Source organism: Epinephelus fuscoguttatus, linkage group LG3, assembly GCF_011397635.1.
Source record: "Epinephelus fuscoguttatus linkage group LG3, E.fuscoguttatus.final_Chr_v1".
NCBI classification, from domain to species: domain Eukaryota; kingdom Metazoa; phylum Chordata; class Actinopteri; order Perciformes; family Serranidae; genus Epinephelus; species Epinephelus fuscoguttatus.
The window spans coordinates 13474819-13497048 of NC_064754.1; the positions used below are offsets into that span (position 1 = coordinate 13474819).

The 22230-nt window shown below is 40.6% G+C and overlaps 1 protein-coding gene across 1 annotated transcript; it reads right to left on the minus strand.

Annotated features, from left to right (window-relative positions):
- Nucleotides 1-394: 394 nt before the first annotated feature.
- Nucleotides 395-20993, minus strand: dctd (dCMP deaminase). The gene is made up of 6 exons (XM_049570691.1): nucleotides 20824-20993; nucleotides 17424-17523; nucleotides 14768-14903; nucleotides 13380-13496; nucleotides 10706-10802; nucleotides 395-2590 (listed from the first exon to the last, which is right to left on the minus strand). The coding sequence occupies exons 1-6, from the start codon at nucleotides 20976-20978 to the stop codon at nucleotides 2506-2508; spliced, it is 690 nt and encodes a 229-aa protein (XP_049426648.1). The 5' UTR covers nucleotides 20979-20993; the 3' UTR covers nucleotides 395-2505.
- Nucleotides 20994-22230: the final 1237 nt, after the last annotated feature.

Consider the following 22230-nt stretch of genomic DNA (forward strand, 5'->3'; position numbering starts at 1 on the left):
AATCAATCACAAAATAATTGGAAATTCAAATGAAACAAAACACATAATCCATGGCACAATACATATTCATATATTATTCATATTCATTCATCATTTACTTTGCTTTACTTAATTTAATGAACAAAAACAAAATATTCTGTGAATTATTAAGTCAAATATTTGGCTCCAACAATGGTGAAACTATCCACATCAAAAACTGCTCACTTGGCCTCATGGCTTAACTTTGATTAAAATCTGTCTGGCACTTTCTAAAGGCTACTTAACAAAGCAGTGAAGGACCTACTGTCCTTTAACACTGTGTACTTTTTCATTTGAACTGCAGTGACTCTCAGACTGATTAGATTCTAAAATGCCTTTTCAAGAATAATGAACACACTGAACACAAGCTGATGTGGCCCAAAAGTTTTATTGACTTCAGCTGCACTCACAGCGGACATGATGGTATGAAGTCACAGAACTGACAAGTGCTTTCTGGTCATGTACATTGATTCATTACACAGACACATTATGAAGGAATGACTAGCTTTCATACACTTGTACAGCATATTAGACAATATGACCAAAAGAATCAGCTGTTCTCATCTTAATGACAGGTAGTCTTGAAAACAATGTAGTATCATGAGCCACAGATAGGTATTTTTAAAAGCCTTTATATGCATCCCAAACACTAGAATAAATGTTGGAATCATGCGTTTCTGCAAACCACAGATACATTAAATTTGCACATTATGTATTGAATATGTTGAAACTTTACATTTCAGCACTGGGGTATGCGTGTGGTTAGGTTTGGGCACAAAAACCATGCAACTAATTTAGCGAGTCATTGCTGTGTTTCCAGCAGCTTTTTAGGCACCAAATGTGGGTGTTTTGTAACGACTCATTGCCGTCAAGTTTAAACATAATGGATACATAACAACGTGCAAATGTAACGTACAATGCCAACATTTCCTTCGGGTGAGTAGGCTGTTCGGTTCCGTGAAAGAAACCAAAATAAATACAGTGTCATAAGAGATACTAAGAGGAGAATCTGCTGCCTCATCTTACTACAGTTGAAAATAGACATTTTACAATAAAACCTTACAGAAACTTTGTCCCACTAACTAAAGACTGTGACACATTTTGCGGAAAAAATGAAAAATGGTCATTAAAACTAAGATCCATATCCCCTACAAGGAATATTTTTTAAAACATACAGTAACATATATAGTGGGTAACAATAAGAGGACAGCTGATGTTGGAATAATTGTGCCACTCACAAGCAGCTCCATTAGTTCTTCTAATCTGCAAACTGGGGTCATTTCGTCATTCAATCAAAACAATTATTTTTGTTAGTTTTGAAGAAACAGAGCTACCATAGGTGCATTTATGAGCTGGTGGAATAAGAAACTCAAGTCACAACAACAACAAAGAAAGTCAGGCCAAATTCTGGTACACAAGCTGCCGAGTTGACGCATGTATGCAGAAACATGGCCGACAAAAAAAAGTTCAGTTCAGTCTTTTTTTAAATTCACATATTGCACGTCAATATTTTGCTCAGCTGTAATTTGTAATATGGTATTACATTATAACTGTCATCTTATTCATGTAGAGCAACCTAAATTAGTTAGAAAAATGATTTATTAGCATTACTCAGGTAAAGCAATATTTCAATAGTTTTAGGGGATGTGCAAAAAAGCTTCTTTGTGGCGCACATACTGTTTCCACATAACGACTTAAAGCCCATGAACACAACATAGTTGGAAGAACGACTTCCCAACTCAGGAAATGGGACCATCTGAGGAGGATGTAAATGCAGCATTAGTCATAGGTGTGCTGCCAAAGACTCAAGAGTTATTCTTAAAATACTGTTTCCAAATTTACTTGCCAGTACAGCTGATACCCATTAGAGCATCAATAGAAAAAATACAATTGAAAGTAAAACCCAGGCAACGTTTAACAGTGGCTACTTTCTGCAGACAGGTTTGATGAACCAAATTGCATAAAGACTGATTTCCTGAGAGCAGCTTTCACTGTGAATGGGAAAGGTCAAATGCAGTAAATGTCAAGGTGCCTCTTTATTAATCTGGAACCTTGTTTGAAGGAGGAATTAAACACATTCTGGTTCTCCCCTGTGCAGACAGCCATGAGCTGGAAGATCTGATTCACAACACAAAAGATTTTAAAATCAAACACTCAAGAAAGTGTGTTCAGAGCCCTTGTGTACAGCTAAACCCAAAGGGAGTTTTAAAAGGGGGAAAAAAAAAAAAAGCGTGAAAGCAGCATTGAAAGACCTTCTGCCACAACCATCCACAAAGAGCGAAAGCGTCAAATTAAACTATCTTGAATATCCGGTTAATCAAAATATCAAAAGACGCCAAAGTCGAGGTATCCTTGAGTTTTCCTTTGGACAAAGCAGGGGGCAAGAAGACATACAGAAAAGAGGCATCAAAGTCCCTTTCAATCTTGTCAGTCTCCCTCTACTTCCCGCCTCATTCAGCAGCTCCCCAAGGTGAGCCTTTTGCATTTTCACTTGGTCACGCTGTTCAGTATTCCAGGGTGGTTAATGGAATTAAAATCAATGACAATCTCGGTCCTCTTGGGCTTGAACTGCCTGCCAAAACACAGAGGAAAAAAGCAACAAACGCATTTTAGTGAGGGACGTGCAGGTATGAGGACACACATGGAAAACACCAAATACAAACATGGATGAGGATGAAAGTCACTTCTTGGTTTTCTTATCAAGTTTCGCTTTCATCTGTCACCCAACCCCGACACATTTTCACAAGGTCTGGATAAACTGTAGACAGAAAGAAGTGTGCACAGAAAAAGGGAGTAAGACCGAAAAGGAAAAAGAAGGCACTCAAAAAAAAAAAAACTGCTTTTACAGCCTGCTAAAGTGAGTTCAATAAAACCCATAAAGACTTCATTGTTTTTTATCACAACTTGTCATGTAAAAGCTTCTCTCTCTCTGTGACCAGGTGTCCCTGAGCAGATTATTAGTGGGCATGTTTACACTTTTTACAACAGCTCCCAAAACACACATACACCACTATGTCCTGAACACAAATCCAGTCCAAAGCCAAGCCCGGAAAAACCCAAACGCACACACATGTAGATTCTGACCCACCAAAAAACACTTAGTTCACAGCTACGTTTTGGGACCACCTGGACACACACTTCTTAGCCCACACTCAGGGCCCTATTCAAGCTATCTAAAGCCCTTTTTAGATAGGAGTTGTGCAAATTTGCAGGAAAGCCCAATCAGTCTTCTTTCAGCATTGGCAGTATAAAAACAAAATCGGGGAGTGCAGCAAAATGCTGCCTACCTACTTTGTTTATACAGAATGTGCCTTTTTCGGGGCAATGGGGGGCGTGAGCAAGTAACAAAAGTGTAGCTCAGCGTGTGATGTAAACAGTGACGTGGGAGGGAAGCTACGGCTGGTCACTCCTTCAGCAATTCTCTCGTAAGTTGGCCCGTCCTTCACCGTCCCTGTCATCTGACAGTTTATGGTCTCTGTTTGCGAGGGCAAGGAGGACACGCAATTCCTTGTCTCTCCAGTTGCTCATCTGTGTCTGTCAGGTTTGCGTTTCCCTCTTGCTACTAGCTGCTCATTCCTGCTAATCAGCTGTTTCCTGTTTATCCACCGCCAGTGGCTCGCACATGCGGTGTCATCAACAGCTCCTCCCACAAGTCATCAACAGCCCCTCCCGTTGTGGAAGGGTGCCTCAGTCTGTTTAAACTAAAAGGGTTTTGCCAATATGACTACCCAACGAGGTGGAAAACTGGGCACCTCAGATCAATTCGCCAATCCGGCTCTGTGTGTCTAAACGCTCGCAGCTTGCTCCCAACTGGTGGGTCGTGATCCAAAAGTGGGTTGCGACACAGAGCTTTTATTCTGAAGTGCTGTCTCCAGCTGTAGAGTGAGTGACTAATGGACAGCTACTTAACAGAGACAGCAAACTAGCTCAAAGACACGGCCAACCGCAAGTATGATGCTGAGTGTATTGAACTGTGTGGACCTTGAACTAACGACTACAGAGAAATCTGGATTCAGTGGGAGGACAACTTGGGAACCAGTGGTGCCAGGCACAAGTGCATTTGGGGCGTGTCCAAATCCATTTTTTTCTAGTTAAATGGGGCTTAATCTGGGCATAAAGTAAGGCTCATGAGGGAAAGGGCTTTTATTTAGTCTCTTCATTTATAAATGGTGTGTTGGGGGCATAAAATTTAACCAATATGAGTTTCAACTCCCATTACCTTTAAAAGCCAGGTGTGCCTGCACCTGGTGTGCTGCTATTGACAGATTTATCAAATTGGAGAAGCAGTTTTCTGCTTAATAATGCAGTAAGAGCAGTAATGTCACTGCAGTAAATATCGTGAGACATTTGGGACTTTTAAGCAGTAGTTAAAAACTTGACAGAGGAAACAACTAAACTTTCAGTTTCTGAAATAATCAAAGAAGTTACACCGCTCCTTGTGTAAATATGCACAATGTCTCTCTAGATGTGGAGCCACACAGCAGCTCTGCAGCTCTGCTCACATTCTACAGGATGTCATTACTGTTTTCCTCATTAACACTGTATTATTTCACCCACCACAACACATCCACACATCCCTGTGAACCTACCTATGTATCACATCTCACTATCTGAAAAAAGTACATATTAAATAGCAGGGAATTGCTCCGCCATTTTAACATTAGACATTGCTATTTTTTTTCCAGGCCAACCTCCCTAGGTAAAATGCTACGAGGGCTAAAATATGTGACTGTGCTCACTTAACTGATCCCTGAATTTAACGAGCGCTGTGAAGATTTCGCTACCATTGAGAAGGACCTGTTTTTCTGTTGATGTTCAAGCAGTGCAGGCAACAAGCCCTTAGAGCTTACTGAAAAGTACAGTGGTGATACTCTCCATCACCAAGTCCCCACCAGCAGTTCCCACTGTCACAGTTCAAGAGGAGTTTGGAAAGGTCAGTAGCCATGGTCCCAAGCATCCTAAGGAGACCTCACATGGCCAGTGTTTCCCTCAGAATGACGGTGTATGTGTGGCTGCAGCTGAAGAGGGTGGACAGCAAAATCAAAATGCTTGTGCATCCCTTTGTATCATTCTGTGTCCTTTCTCTAAATTCTGAGTTTTTTTGCAGAACACAGCGCAGGCAGAGCTCTCCAGCAGCAGTTTGTGACTTGAGGGGTGGATAATTAATCTGTTGAGCCGCACAGAGCTGATCAGATCAGAGAAAATTAAAAAATAGAGGCTTTTACTCACTCACAACTCCAGAGGGTACCAGCTTCATGTGAAACAGACTACATTATAAACAGGCCGTTATTCATTAATCCCTCTGTATCTTTATATTTATACTTTTCTATCCGCTCACGTTGCCTTGATAAAGTTAATGCATTGCGCCATCATTTCAAACTCAACACTTCCTGTATGTATTTCAAATTAAAAGCCTATTATAACTTCAGTTGAGAGAATCCCTTCATTTTCCAAATAGGCTTTTATTGTGAAACATTTGATGATACAACACCAAGTTGTGGAGGATTCAGTGACTTGTATGTTTGTGTACAGTGCTTCAAATGTAGCTCTGCCATCTGCTGGCGCTTTTTTACATTACTACAACATTTCATTTTAGCTGGCACATGAACAGACACAGTGACTCAAATAACAGTAATATTAATAAAAATAGGACAAGAATAACCCGATGACATCACACGTGTTGTGAAAGACGACCAGGGATAATTGGCGTGGACCATCGTGTTGTCTGTCATATCTGCTGGCCAAGTCACAGCACGATTTTATGACTCCACAGTCGCGTAATCTGACATGGTGACTGTTGGAGCGGACAAAAATGTCACGTAATGAGAACCAGGCATAACTACCTCTGGAAAAGATGACATACATCATTAAAGCCAAATAATCACTCTGAAATCATTTCGGGTCCTTTTCTACAACATATGGAGAATGTTGATTTAAGTATTGTGATAAATGTGGTGGGATACATGAGAATGTCGTGGTCCTCTGCAGCTGCCTGTACCATTTGGACTCCTTTTAGTACTTGATTGTACTGGTACAGTATGTTTCATGTGAACTATGTCTTCGGGTTTGATACAAGGTACAAACAATGACAGCATGACGTGAATATAACAATACGGGAACCCTCTTTTACAAAACAGAGAAACCTCCTTTTTTCCTTTTCTTTTTCTGGTTTATTTTATTCCATTATGTATAATTTATTATTTTTTATTACTGATGTTTGCATGTAGTTATCTTTAAAATGTCTGACATGTAAGGGAAGACTTTATTTTGTTGTTGGACAATAATCTCTGTGCTTTAGATATTCTTCTGAATAAGAAGACAGTTGATTACCTGTTCTTATAAGGTATTTGAACATTAATAAAGATATTGTGGGGAGAAAAAAAAGTATAATGATTTTTTTCATAACATGCTTATGGTTTCTGATACCAGATTCAATATACTTGAATGTCAATATTTTACTAATTGAATGTAATTTGTTTCTCATGCTGCTGTATATTGGTAGCCACGTTTTTTGATTGGATCACAGCAAAGTGCATCCCTCACTGAGTGAATGGGTGAGTGATGAAGTTACACCATTAATCTGGTGAATGTTGGAGTTTCCCAATTGGCGATTGCCCTTTCAAAATGAATCAGAGTGACAATGTTGCCACTGGACATGTTTTGCCGTAACGGTCCGCAAAGGCAAAAAAAATCATTCCACGATCCATCGACTGATCCACTTCCTCTATACATGTTAGAGCTTAGATCGGGCCCAAAAAATCCAGCCTTACCCCACCCAAACCTGGCCCGGCCTATCTCTTTAACTATAATTACAAGCCCAAGCCCGGTTTAAACCAGACTTTTTTTTTAAGGATACGAACATGGACATTGAAGGCTGACTCTCGTCTTTCTTTCCATGGCAAGCCCTCGTCATGTGCCTCTCAAGTGTCGAGGTCCCCGTCTTTTTGCTGTCATATACCAGCACTGTGCTGCACTTGGTACACTTGACGAAGCCAACACACATGTTGTCACCGTCAACAACTGACATGTACGCAGCCAGTGGCGCTGTCAAGGTTTCATAGCGTAGGTACTAGGAGCCCGACCCGTCCGAGCCCAAGGATAGTGGCGGGAAATTACGGCCCACGGGTCAGGTCGGGTCTGGAGCTTGTTCGGACAGAGAATCTAAGCTCTAATACATGTATGGTTGTTGACGCTATACGAGCAGCGGCAGGCAACAGTTGCTCTTTGTCTACAGATGCAGCCCCGAATGCATTCATTACAATATCTGGGGACTTCAACCACCTCAATCCGGGCGATGTGTGCCCAATTTTAAACAGGTTGTGTGCTGTCCAACCAGGGAAATAAGACACTAGACCTGCTGTCTGCCAGTGTTAAAGACACAGCCCTATAGCTCTACCCCTATTCAGGGGATCAGAGCACAACATGATGTACCTTCTACTCCAGTATAAGCCTCTAGGCCAACAGCAGCCTGTGACTTGTGAGGAGATGGTCACATGAGACCACTGGAGCTCTGCAGAGCTGCTTTGAAATAGTTGACTGGGATGTGCACTGTAACTCACATGGAGAGGACACTGACGATCTCACAGTTGTATAACAGGGTACATTAACATCTGTGAGGATCATGTTCCAACAGAGGCTGTACACTGTTTACCCAACAACAAACTCTGGGTGACCATGGACATCAAGGTCCTCTTGAATGAGAGGAAGAGGGCCTTCAGAGACAGGGACAGGGGAGAGGTGTACAGGTTTAGAGAGAACTGTAGGAGAGGATTCAGCAGGGCAAGGACAGCTACAGGGGGGAGCAGGAACAGAAACTCCAGGGAAAGAAAGCTTCACTTCACAAAAATATTTGCCATTCAGTCCGTCATTGCTCAAGCTTTAAATGAGCACTAACTCAATCACACACATTTAAGAAACAACCTTGAAAATAACCCTCTTTCACATTAAAAACTTTTTTAAATAACTGCTTCAAAGCCTTTTTGCTATATATGATACATCATAATACCCTCTCTAATATCTTCTTAATATTGCTGTGAAAACATTAAGAATTTCTCCTTCAAACAGCTGGATTTACTCAATTTTCTCGCCAAAACTAAAATTTCACGAGATTACATTTGAACACATTATGATGACATTACAGTTTACTTCGCCCGATTCTCAATTTCACTAAATAGAGCTTAAACACATCATGACGTAACTTAATGCAAGCTCTGTGAGCAGTTAGTTCCAGGTACGGGCTGCAAACACTTAACGTTAACTAGTTCTACCTAGTGATGTCATGAGAACCAATACTTGCGATACCTTTCGATTCCATGATGAAAAAACCCGGTGATACTCTTTTGAAAAACCCGAAGAACCGATACCAGCGTAAGAATTGGACTCGTTACAGTCCATGCCTATATTCAGAGTGAGGGGGTGACGAGGAAGAGGAGAGAGCGGCTGCCTGCTAAAGCCCACATTCAGAACCAGTCACGGCCGCACTTTAGGCCAGAAAAATAGATCTGCTAGCAATATATGCAGTTTTAACACCACTTTGTCTGTTTATTAATTGCTTTTAACTCGTTCTGAATTGCTTCTGAACTGTCCGTGCTGTGTGCAGAGCCTTGTCCAGACTCTGGACATCTCCCTCTCTCCACCAGCCCCTCCCCTGGGAGAGAGTCCAGTGAGTCCAGCCTTCGAGACGTGCAACACTCCGTTAAATGTCAAATCAGTAGCATTATAAGCAGATATGTTCCATGTTATTTTGTTTAATTTCAACAACACAGAGAACAGCTCGAACAAGCTGCGTGTGAGCCAACGATCAGGGATTTCACTCTCAGCAGTACGTGACTGCACATGCACATCTACTTCCAAAACACAGCGGTTGGGGTGCGTTTGATTTATTACACTGGGACTTTTGATTTTTCCACAACTGGACCACGGACGTCAAAAAACGCTGTTTGCATCGGGACAGGACAAACAATAAATGAAACCAACGAAATTCCACACATTGTTGTGGCTGGCTCAAACGCCGTCAGCATGATTTAAATAGTAAATATTTAAACAGTTTGAGTTTATTGCGGTTGTTGATCAATGTTTTTTACAACGAAAAATAGGTAGTGAGGAAAAGAGAAAAAGAAAAAACATAAGTAATATCAATCTGTTGACAGAAGTGTTATTTTATATGCAAATATTTTAATAAAGTATTTCTTGTTTAAGTACATGGGATCTGAATCGAACCAGATTCAGTTGTTTAATAAATATATTCGATGAAGTCTGAACAGGGTCCAACTAGATGTTCACTGTGACAGCGGCATTTATATAATATAATAAACAAGCTTATGGCGCTAACAACAGATCAGAAATGTGCAACATGTTTTGCCGACACAAGATATCAAACAATACTGTCGTATTAAGTATCTGTGAGCTGTAAATTCACCACTTCCAAGCAGTAGAGAGAAGATAATGTTATCTCGGAGTCTTACAGTGGAAAGTTTCTTCTCCTCTGTGCCACTAAATCACGTCCGCAGCTGTCTGTACCAAAGAGTAGCGTGAAAGTCAAAAGTGCTGATGCCTCAGCAAAATCTGGGGACCAAAACACGCCTAGAAGTGCAGTGTACAGTAGACTAACTAGTGGACCAAAAAAAAAAACCCTGCTCGACTAACGATTTGAATCTCTGACTTTCAAGGGGCAGCCCTAGTAACAAAATACTGGCACTGCCCTCTCAGTAAACTGATTTTAATATGTATAAAAGCAGAGCAACTTGTTCTGTGGCTGTCAGCATTTTGGCTCGCTCTAAAAGGTCCTTACAATCGACTTCTCTTCACCTATTGTCTGCTTCTACCACTCCTCCATGTTTTCCTGTATGTGTGGTTTTCGAACTGCCTGACATGACTGACATTGTCAGAGACAGACAATTGCAGCAGAGGTACTACAAACTATTTCGCAGCTTTACAGACCTGACCAGATCTGACCTTTAATTTAATCAACCAGGAAGCCTCTGGCATGCCTTGGAGCACCTCTCAAAAATTTCTCATCACCACCCACCTCCTGCATGTCATGACTGCTGCTGTTCACTGTGGTGGATCAGATGGAAACCCTTTCAAAATCAGGGCAGGAGTCAAGTAGGGTTGTGTCACAGCTCACATTTCCATTTATCTGACTTGTACTACAGCTGTGTTATATCGATGAGAAGCTCCTAACAGGAGTTAACGTATTGCCTCGATGTTGCCCACTCTAGTTTTCTGGGGTATTTTTGTTGTCAATAACTGGTCAAAGGTGGATGACAGTAGCTACAATGGAAGTAAACCAAGATTTCTATCTGTCTGAAACAAACACAATATCTATATTTTAAATGTAAATCTTGGGTGACAGCTTCTCCTCTCAACACAGCACAGATGTTTGACAATTCTCTAAGGAGTTGGGCGGAGGAGTAAAGTTGGGAAAAGGTTTGTGCAACAAAAAGAGGTTAATTACAACACCATCACAATTTTCCTTTAAGGCGAAGAAGCAACACTTGCACTTGTTTTATTTATTCTTTTGTCTATCTCCTATAACTTGTTGTTGGTTTCAGCTGGTGGTATTGTTATTATGTTCCTTTGTGTGTATGTGTGAATGTATGTATCCCTTGGCCTTGTGTAATAATAAAAACAGACAGCAAAAACACTCCCACTTGTTCTTGTGTGCCAGATCAAACCTGTTACTCACCTGTATTGTACGCCTGCCATACTGAGCAGTCTCCTGGAAGCGACCATCTCTGGTGATTCATGGTACTTATCAGAAAGATAGACCACTTCCTTTATACCTGGTATGACAGAGAGAGAGAGAAGGATTAAACAGAGGCACAGAAGGCAGATGTACAAATAAAGACCATTCATAGTCTTCTTAGGAGAGACACGCTTCTCAACTAGGGAAGTGCATGACAGCAGAAGGCATGAAGAGAAAGAAAAGGGTAAAAGAGGAGACGGATTTGATTTAATTGCAGTTTTTGTCTCCTTAATACGGCAACGTCCGACAGGTGGTCCATCCTGCCAATTGTGCGACTCAGAACAAGATATTTCAGTAAATGCTAGACAGTATTCATGTTCTATAGATGATGAATCTTTATAATTCTGGTGACCACCTTTAGGACGCACTTTATACTCTTCCAAAATGCTCCCAGAATAGTAGAATCAGGAGTATGCTGTTCAACGCATTTGTAGTGTGAGGTGCTAGGCTTGGGTGGGATCGGGTACACTAGAGTATTTATCCTGATGGTATGATTTCCAATGACTACAATAATACAGACGCTCCTCTTTCTGTTAACCAATAGGGCGGTGCTGTATTAAGGTGATGTGTTGTAGGTTGTGGACAGCAAGTGCCACCAGAGGTCAGTATCAACTGATGGAAGAGGCAGCTGAGCTGAGAAAGACGCTGCCTGCGGGTGGTGGGGGTAACGTTACAGGACTAGGAAAATGCTGGCCAGCAACAGCAGAGAGAAACAGGGAAAAAACAGCAGTAGACCCTGCATATTTTTATATATAACTCACTGAATCAATGTTTATTTTGTTTATATGGTGATTGTTGGAATAATGAAAAGTCTGATGCCAAAAAAAAAACATGAAGCAGAAGTGATGTGTGGTCTGTGGTGAGCTGCCATGCAACAGCTACAGAAAGCTGTGGCAGCCACTCCGAGCTGCAAGTGGTTGATTTTATGGTGAAGTCCAGCCATAATAAAAGTTTAGGATAAATTGTGGCCTGAGAATACTCCTTCTGTGACATGTTGACCTGTGTTACAAAGAATTTCTTCCCATCTGAAACACGTGACCACACATCCCAGCCACAGAAAAATTTAATTATTGCAGCGGGCAGTACTTCAATGCCACTTGAGTGTGACCATGATGGTTTTGAAGAGGTGCATTTTGTTAAGTTAAAATGAAGTGTGTTTAACAATGCATTAACGAGCCAAACCTGAATTCAAGAGGGGTACGGTTGTGTTTTTCAGTCTAATAAAAAGGAAAGTAGATGTGAGAATATTTCCTTTCTTGACATTTGAGCTTGTGGAATGTATCAACCTCATCGCTCTTACACATCTCCAGGCTGAAAGTTCCCCAGTGAAATATCAGGAAGTTATGAAGACATGAATCAATAGATACCACCCAGGATTTTAAGGTGCTTCGACCATTACAACCACTAGTTGAGATCAAGACTGGTGATTGTGAAATGAATCTTCCTAAAGCATTTAGGTTGTCTGACACATCACTTCAGAATTATGTTCATTCACATTGCAAACGGTGCACATTGCCATACACCAGCTACAAATAGCCCAAGCCCGCATATCTACATTACACACAAAGCCAAATGCTGTACAGTGTGATGCACACAGGCAAATGATAAAAGCCAGTTTCTTCCTTGTGACTTCAAAATAAATCTGACTGTAACTGAGATTAAACAATGTATTGCCTTTTAACAGTGATCATAACAAGAGCATTTCTTTCATCCAACATTTTAAACAACTCCTATAAGTTACTCATGAAATGCATAAATTAATTCCTTTCAAACAACAGTGTTATGTTATATAATGATGGACAGTGTTATTCCACAATGCAGTGCAAAATGAAAATACAAGAGCTGCTTAAAGCGGATAAAAATTATAGGCAGATTATGGACAGTGGAAAGCTAGCTGTGGGATCATCTCAGGGAAAAAGTTGAATTTATAGGGAAATGTTTTGCTGTCTTTATGAAACTTAAAAATTCAAGCGTCCAGTTTGCATGACATCCCTGTTAGTTCAAACACAACATTATATGATGCAGATAAATACATGGTGCATACTTCAGGCACAGTATTAGAGCGTGTATGTAAAATTAGGTTACAGCTATTATGTTATTACCCCGGATTCTTATAAAACAGAATTTCCAATAGATGTCAAAGTGTGACTGCTGTAATGGTCACTGTGTTTTTTGTATATGACAACACATATCTGAAATGACAGCACCTAACACAGAAGTGGCTGGTCACTCAGGAGAACACACACAGGTAGATGAAGAAAAATAGAGCTGAAGGGGCAAGTGACCACTGGAAATGATGGAAAACAGAGGGGACACAGAGGAAGAAAAAACAAATCTATTTGGGTAGCAAAATGTATATTTGGGAAAAAGTGATATCATCCAAATTATTTCGTATTAAAAGGTGGTTTGACTGGAAAATTTCCTATTTTTAGACACTAAATATTGAAACAAAGTCCAGGCACAGTTAACAACAACTTAAAGCAGTTAACATATAAAAAAAGGATCAAATAAAATATCAAAACAGGCCTTAAAATATCAGTATAAGTCTATAGTCACAACTGACTAGAGCATGAGTGTGTGTGTGTGCGCGTGCACGCCTGCTGTTAACACTCACCAGCCTGGATGATGAGCTTGGCACACTCGTTGCAGGGGAACAAAGCCACATACATGGTGCAGCCTTTCACGTCAGCGCTGTTCTTGTTCATGATGGCATTCAGCTCTGCGTGGCACACTGTGGGACAGAGCGTTGAGATGGTCTCCAGTCAGTACAAGACGTTGCGAGTTTTCTTCTTTTAAGTTTAATTAGGATGTTCTGCAAACACTCTCTAGACAGGCAGGCATAATATACAAGGACATGGCTCCTGGATGGTGTATGCTTTCTGTGACACTGGAGACAGAAAAGCACTTCCTTTTCTCCAAAACGTCGCACAGACACAATATCAGTTGACATTCATGACATTTAGGGATACACCTATTTATTAGTCGCACAACGGTATCGGCCGATATTTACCTTGTTTACTACCATTGGCTCATCAGCAAGTAAGATGACATTGAGAAATGGCAGTGGACAATGTTTGTGCAGGCTAAAAAGCAGGGCTCAAGACTTACAGTGTCCCATCATCCCGGGGACGTCAGAAAACATGTCTGGGACAAACACAGATCTTCCCCAGGATACTGTTGGGATTAACAGACGCATTAAACTCACTATCGACATAAAAATAGTCCCAATGAAAACTGTCCACAGTGAGGTCTACGGATTATCCAGATTAACAGTGGACATGTTAGTTGAATTTTTCAGTGCTTCTTCTTGGTCTTGGTCTATGTAATACTTGGTCAGTTTAGTCCATCCATCCAATCCCCCCTATATTTCCTTTTAGTTTTAAAAGCCAACAACCACATTTTCATGGATGAAGGGTGAATCCTGATGTAACCTTTCCTCTAGCACCACCATCAGACACTTTCTGTGGCATTGTCAGTTCATTTAAAGTAAAGACAACTCAAAATAAGAAGAAGGGGCTCATTATGAGTGGAGAAAAATGTAGACTACTTCTCTGCCCTAATATCCCACCCTTACATGAGCACTAAAGGAGAAAGGAAGAGAGAGAAACAGAGAGAATGTCAAAGAAGAATGTGAACAGAGCATGTGGTCAATGGTGAAAGAGAGATTCCTTCATTATTTATCCTCTACCACCCTCTACAGGCCAAAGACTATCACTTGAGACATGAAGAGAACTCAGCAGCACGGTATGGACAACTAGTCAATCACAGTCTTTGTTGCACAGATGCCTTTAAAATTGTATTATGTTGATTCCAGAAACCCTGCCACACAATTTAGGATGGATACTACAGGGTTCTGTGCTGTGGTGGATGAAACCAGGAGCTCTTTTTGTAGTTACACACTTCTTTCACCAAACTATATAATTCCAGAAAAGAATAAGGCCAGTATGATTATCCAAAATAAAGCAACAAAAAAGCAGGAAGTGCGTTTGCACGTGTTCTCACCGTAAGGGTATTTAGTGTCAAGCCGGTCGTCAGCAGAGCGGGACCACGGCAGCAGGTCATCATCACAGCCGTTGGGCATACCATTGTAACCAATGCCAACTATCTTGTTCTCCTCGTTCACTATACAGGCCCCCACCTGCAGAGAGGGAGAGACGTGCCACAGGTTAGTCTGGCCGTAACTTTCATGAACCAATCCAAGATAAAATGCAGCAGTAGTATTTCACACACTCTAAAGGCCTGGACATAAACAGGAAACCTTTCCAATCATTTCAAATCCTGCTTGCTTTGTGATGAACACCATCTCTTTCAACCATGATGGTCTTTTACACATACACGTCTATATGTATAAGTGAAGATCTTTTTGAAAGTGATAGTTGGTGTTTGTTTGAGGATTTAAGAGCTATGTTCATGTTAACTGCATCCTCCATTTTGTTTACCTGCTATAATGACTGTTGTAAGAGCTTATGGGCCTCGCTGGGCCTCTCCCCCCTGTGCTACACATCTTACCTACTGAATGCAATAAAAACCCTCTTACAGTTGTGCCATTATGCAAATGGGAATTTGAATGTGCATCCATATTAGGATACTATATGGGCAACACAACATTTACAAGTCTAGTGCACCAAGTGATTCCTTTAGAAGGTTTCAACAGAGCATACTACACCCTAAAATATAGATTCCAGATCGAATTGAGGCTGTAAGTCTGTCAGTTTGACATCTAAAGGCAAGAAACTCTTACAGGTATGGGGAGAAAATGCACGCTCACAGAAAGAACACAACTAGCTTGTGGATGTAAACCAACAACCTCCTTGTTGTAAGCCACAGGTTTAGGTACTGTTCATATTTGAACGATATTGGTGTTTTTTCTGGTGCCTTGAATTTCATAACTTTACCCAATGGTACCTTTTTTTGATATTTTATTTTCTCTGTAATTACAAAAATGTAATATTTAAATGCAGTTCTGCTCCTCTGCTCTTCTCCAATCACACATAGAGCTAATCTTCTGTCTCTGTCTGTCGTTCTGCTTGTGCTTGTGTGTGTGTGTGTGTGTGTGTGTGTGTGTGTGTGTGTCTGCTTGTCTAACAGTGATACGAGGATTTGATAAAATAACACAGAAAAAACAGACCAGATGCCGGAACTATCGGTGCAGATCAGCTCTGCAGCAATAGTTTTGGCTAGCTGGGAGGCCAACACAGTGGCCAGTGAGGCAATCTGGGAAGGTGATAGGGCGGCCAAAGGGGCAGCTGGCTTCCCAGTGCTTCCGCCTCCTGTCTGAAGTAGAACCAAGGGGCTCTGCTGAGATCCGAAACTACTGTGGCAGATCAGCGCTGCAGCAATAGTTTTGGCTAGCTGGGAAGCCAAAGGAACAGCCAAAGGAGCAGCCAATGGAGCGATCTGGGAAGGTGACAGAGAAGCCAAATGGTGCAGCTGGCTTCCTGGTACTTCCACCTCCTGTCTGAAGTAAAACCAAAGGGCTCTGCTGAGCTCTGTTGCTGGCCTTGGAACTCCATGGCTCGCTTCGAGGCTTTGGGGCCCTTCTCCTTCTTGTCTAAACCCACCGTTCTCACACAGATGTGCACCCAGGTACCAACATTTGGCACCCATGGCTTTGATGTGAATCCATATTCTTAAAAGTACAAAGTTCGGTACCCAACCCTACGAAGCCAAAGTGCCAAAACCCTCATCATCTCTAATTCCACTTTTCTGGGTCTCCTTATTGACGACCCTCATTACAATTTGTTAATAATACCACAGAAACGGTTTCCTTACCAAGTGTAATGACTAAAAAATATCAGTCTTACAAATCTGAGTTAAACCAGGTATCTGTATGTTATCACTTTGGAGACATAACGTGAGAATAATAGTAAATCTGAAAGACTCAACATTTATTCCTGTACAACTGATGCCTCAAAAAGACAACAGAAACTTTGTGTTTCTTGGAAGCAAGGAAAACAAAGGTCAAAGACAATCACTGTTCCTTCAGCCCATTTAACGTCCCTTCTCTATATTTGCATCAGGGACTTCTGAGAAAGGTACACCAGCACCCTGAGTTAAGGACCAAGGCCTCCCCTAATGTACCCTTATATTTGGGTTGCATGAGGTACATGCAACTCCGACACAAGGTATCCTGAGAGGCTGGGTGACAAGGTGTATTTTTTACTTTAAACCACATCTCAACAGAGAAAAGTGTCTCCTTTGGATAAAGCTGTGTGGTAACGTTAGACCACAACATCAACTCAACACGAATAAGATTAACAATGATGTCTGTATCTGTATGTTATCACTTTGGAGACATAACGTGAGAATAATAGTAAATCTGAAAGACTCAACATTTATTCCTGTACAACTGATGCCTCAAAAAGACAACAGAAACTTTGTGTTTCTTGGAAGCAAGGAAAACAAAGGTCAAAGACAATCACTGTTCCTTCAGCCCATTTAACGTCCCTTCTCTATATTTGCATCAGGGACTTCTGAGAAAGGTACACCAGCACCCTGAGTTAAGGACCAAGGCCTCCCCTAATGTACCCTTATATTTGGGTTGTCTGTTGCCCACTTGTTTGTTTGGCTACCTTCTGTGACCCCCCCCCCCCCCCCCCCCATAAAAACGTCTTCTTAAAAATGAATTAGAAACATCTTTGTCAATTTACACACTCACCTGTGAGTTTGGGTCTTTGCTCCTTTGGGCTGACAGGAAGGCTACAGCCATAAAGTAGTCTGGCCATTCCAGGTAGTCTTCCCTCTTCTTAGTTGTGCTGCTACAGAGAGACACAAAACAGACAGAGAGGACTTTGAGTTTGAGATCTTTCTCTAAGATCACAAAGCCTTGCAGCAATTTCTGTCTTGTATTACCAGTTGTAAACTGTTATGAGTTGCAACACGATCATCGTGAACACAGCCATTTTAAAATACCAGAATTACATTCTGAGAAGAAGCTTAATGTGCATAATCGTCAGTAAAAGCTCCAACATGATGAGTGTACAGTCCGCCTCTCTTACAAGCACCAGGGGAACAGGTTGTAGTTTAATTTACTGAAATCTCTTCGTCTAAGAAATATGTTTTTGATTTATTTCAGCTCTGCTTGATTTTGGCAGTGTGCAGTGTACTCAAGTGCCATACTTAAGCGTTTGGATGGTATGCTACTTATCACATTTTCAGTGGCAATATCTGCAAAGATTAAAATACAAAACATTTGGTCATCATATACAGCTGCATGCAAAAGTTTGGCCACCCCTGGTCAAAATTTTGTGTGGTGTGTATAGCTAAGCAAGTAAAAGAAAACCTGATTTCCAAAAGATAAAAAGGTTAAAGATGACAAATGTCTTCAATAGTTTAAGCAAGATTGCTTTTTTTATTTCAATCTTATACAATTTCACAATAACAAAAAAGGGAAAGGGCCTGAGGCAAAAGTTTGGGCACCCTGCATGGTCAGTGCTTCATGGCACCCCCATTAGCAAGTATCACAGCTTCTAAAATACTTTTTGTATCCAGCCAAGAGTCTTTCTGTTCTTGTTTGGAGGAATTTTGCCCATTCTTCTTTGCAAAAGGCTTCTAGCTCTGTGAGATTCTTCGGCTGTCTTGCATGCACTGCTCTTTTGGCCTATCCACATATTTTTGATAATATTTAGGTCAGGGGACTGTGAGAGCCATGGCAAAACCCTCAGCGTGTGCCTCGAAGTAGCTCATTGTGGATTTCAAGGCGTCTTTAGGATCATTGTCCTGTTATGGAAATCACCCTCTCTTCATCCTCAGCTTTTTTAACAGATGCTGTGATGTTTGCCTACAGAATTTGCTGGAATTTAATTTAATCCATTCTTCCCTCTACCTGTGAAATGTTCCCCGTGCCACTGTCTGCATCACAAGCCTAAAGCATGATTGATCCATCCCCGAACAGTTAGCATCAGGCTTGTTTAGACGCAACTTTGCAAACTTCTGATGAATTTTGTGGTGAGGACACAAGAAAGGTTTTCTTCTAATGACTCTTCAATGATGGCCATATTTGTGCAGGTGTCACTGCACAGTAGAACAGAGCACCACCACCCCAGAGTCAGATAAATCTCTTTGCAGGTCTTTTGCAGTCAAACGGGGGTTTTGATTTGCCTCTCTAACAACTGACCTATGGCCTAGCCCCGCCCTCAGATGCGATAATCCAATCACAGTGCGTATAGCCATTCCCATACACTCGGACATTCTCTGCCTAGACGTCCATTGAAATGCATTACAGAAAGTCAGCTTTGTTTGGTTTTATGAGCTTTTTCTGAGATTTGAAGTTTAAAAATGGTCAAACGGTGTGCATGAGGTACATGCAACTCCGACACAAGGTATCCTGAGAGGCTGGGTGACAAGGTGTATTTTTTACTTTAAACCACATCTCAACAGAGAAAAGTGTCTCCTTTGGATAAAGCTGTGTGGTAACGTTAGACCACAACATCAACTCAACACGAATAAGATTAACAATGATGTCTACATCTGTTCTAAGGTAAGTCAACATATTGTCACTTTGCTGGAAAGAAATATAAAGTTATCTTTAACATCGCTAGCTAACGTTAGCTAAAGTTAGCCTAACGTTAGCTCCTAGCTGCGTTGTTCATCATGTCAGCTTGTTTGCTGGGAGTTCATTAGCCTATTTTGTTCTTGTTTTTGAACTTTGGTGATCATACATCATTGTTAGCTGTCGTCCAGAGGGCTCTAGTTAAGCTAACCTTAACTTCTGGAGCTTAGCATCATTAATTTATCTGTAATCACAGAGATAACAAACGTTGGCAAACGTTATGCTGAATGATTCAGTTTAATACTGTAGCACCAAACTAACAGAGAGACACTCTTGGTAAAGATGGTAAAAAAGCCGTTATCCTTTTCTCATATTCTGAGCCAAAAACCTTAACTTGAGTGGCACTTTGATGCACCAAAATTTGATCATTATGTCTCCAAAAATCATCAATTGCCTCCTGCAAAATGCTGTGTACTGTGATACCTGCCATAGCGCCGGTCACTGAATGTTGATATTTTGTCCAAGTGAGTGGAGGGGGCGTGGCTTAGCCATAGGTCAGCTCTGCAAGTTTTCTTGGTCATCCAGACCTCAACTTGACCTCCACAGTTCCTGTTAACGGCCATTTTTTAATTACATTCCACACTGAGGAAGCACCTACCTGAAAACACTTTGATGTCTTCTTATATCCTTCTCATGCTTTGTGGGTGTCAATTATTTTAGTTTTTTGGAATGCTAGGCAGCTGTTTTGATTGTTGGGACAAGGTTTTTGGAGTCAAAATATTTATAAAGCTTTGAAATTTCCATCATCTGACTTTTCCTAACCATGATCACGAACAAGCCAGAGCCCTAACAAACTAATTAAGGTCAGAGAGTCTGTTAAAAGTTGCCTGAGAGCTCAAATGTCTTAGCGTGCCCAAACTTTTGCACGGTGCTCCTTTACTTTTTTCCTCACTCTCAACAAAAATGACACATTCATCTTGCTGAAAATGTTGAAAAGCAGGTTTCATCTTTAACTCCATGCCCTTTGGAGAGCACTTCATCTTCTCACATAACTATTGGCAGCAAAAGAAGTTTTGAGCAGGGGTGTGACCAGACGTTTGCATAAATCTAAGGATTATCACACAAAACACTGAGATATCATTATTTATTACAGATTTAACTACCAGCTAGTGTATGCTTTTGATTTTGATTTTCCATGTAAGTGCAGCTGAGCTAAAAATACATACAAGTGAGCACTGAATAACACAGTATAATAAACAGCACCAACAGGGGGCATTTTCTGTACATTAAGTTCTTTAACCTGTAACACTTTAGGTACATTTTGATGACAGTACTTCTGTAGCTTTACTTCAGTGAGAGTTTAAATGTAGGGCTCGTTACAGAGTATTAACGTTACTCAGACTGGTATTTCAAAGATGAAAAACGTAGATAGTGAAATGAATCAACTCAACAAACACTGGGGAAACACAACAGCACGAGACACCATGGTATGGTACCTGCCCGTTAACTTTACATTTCTCTGTTTGAGCCTCCATGTTGAATGTAGACAAAAGTTAACGTTAGTTACCCGTTTAGGTGAACATGCTTCGGCTGCTCAACTTCTTCCATGGTCTTCCAACTGATGGACACTCTGGAGGTTGTTCTGCTAATCTCGGGACTGTGTTTTGCTATGTTTGTTAACCGACCAAGCCAAGCGCGGTAAAAGACTGCTAGACGCTGCATGACGTCAACACAGAACAGGAAGAAATCTCCCGCGCTGACCTTTTGTTTTTTTGTTTTTTTTAAAAATACAAACTTTATTGAACATTGGAAAAAATACAGACTCTCAAAGAGCATAATGAATACAGAGTAAAGTTAAATATAATACAAAAATAAAAAAATTGGGGGATTCTTGTAAGTAAAAAACAAAACAAATCAAAAACAAAATACAGTAACAAATACGGTGCACGTAAATTTCAATATAGATTAGACATTCAAATTAACAACGGAGCAGAGACACAAGACAGGAAAGGAAGTCATAAATTAAAATAACAAATAGCGAGCAATGTCTATACTCATTTTTCTTGCAATTTTGATTGTTTCAATTTTTTGCGACATAAAAAAAGCCATTTTAAAATCATTAATAAATCAAGGGAAGGAGGGCTTACAGTTTCTCCATTTTGCACAATGAATATGGTATTTACCAAGTAATAAAATTATATTAATAATATCTGAAACAGAAAATGCCAAATCATCCATGTAATGAATATTCTGACACAATTCAAAAGATGGATTAATTTTTAGTGATACCCACTTTTTTAATGTCTGAACAAAACACTGAGATATAGGACATAAAAAAACAAATGATCCAGTGTTTAATTCTCATTATTGCAGAAGGAACACTGATCCACCTCAAATCTCCCACGCTAACCTTGGCCCGACCTTTGCCTTTCAGGACAAATTCTCTCATTTTATTTCTACAATCTGATTCATTAACTAAGACAGTGCAAAAAGGAGGAGACGTGTTTAATCATGTTTAAGGGACTTGGGTCTTTTATTTTGGTTTAGGGGAGGGGCATATAAATTTAAACGTTTGTATTTTGTATTTATTTTACCACAGATTTCCAGAGAAAACAAAGGCATGCCTTTAAGAATCGCCAAAACCACCAAAATGGCACCATTTATCATAGTCAGAAACTGTAAAAACAGAGATTATAGTTAGATTTTTACATTTCCAGTGGCCCTTAAACGCATCATGTGTGACGAATGCGTCTGTCAGAAAAAAAATCATTATCAAATCTGAGTTTAAAATTGTGATATTTTATCACAATCACGTTATTCTATGTCTCATTTAGAGTTCTGCCAGCATGCAGGACAAGAGCGAAGAACGAAGGCTTTTTTTCAGTTCCAGGATTTTGTCTTTAACTTTTAACTTTAAAACAATGGTGGAGGGAGGGTCATTCATTTTCCCCCAGCCACTTAGGGAAGCTCAAGG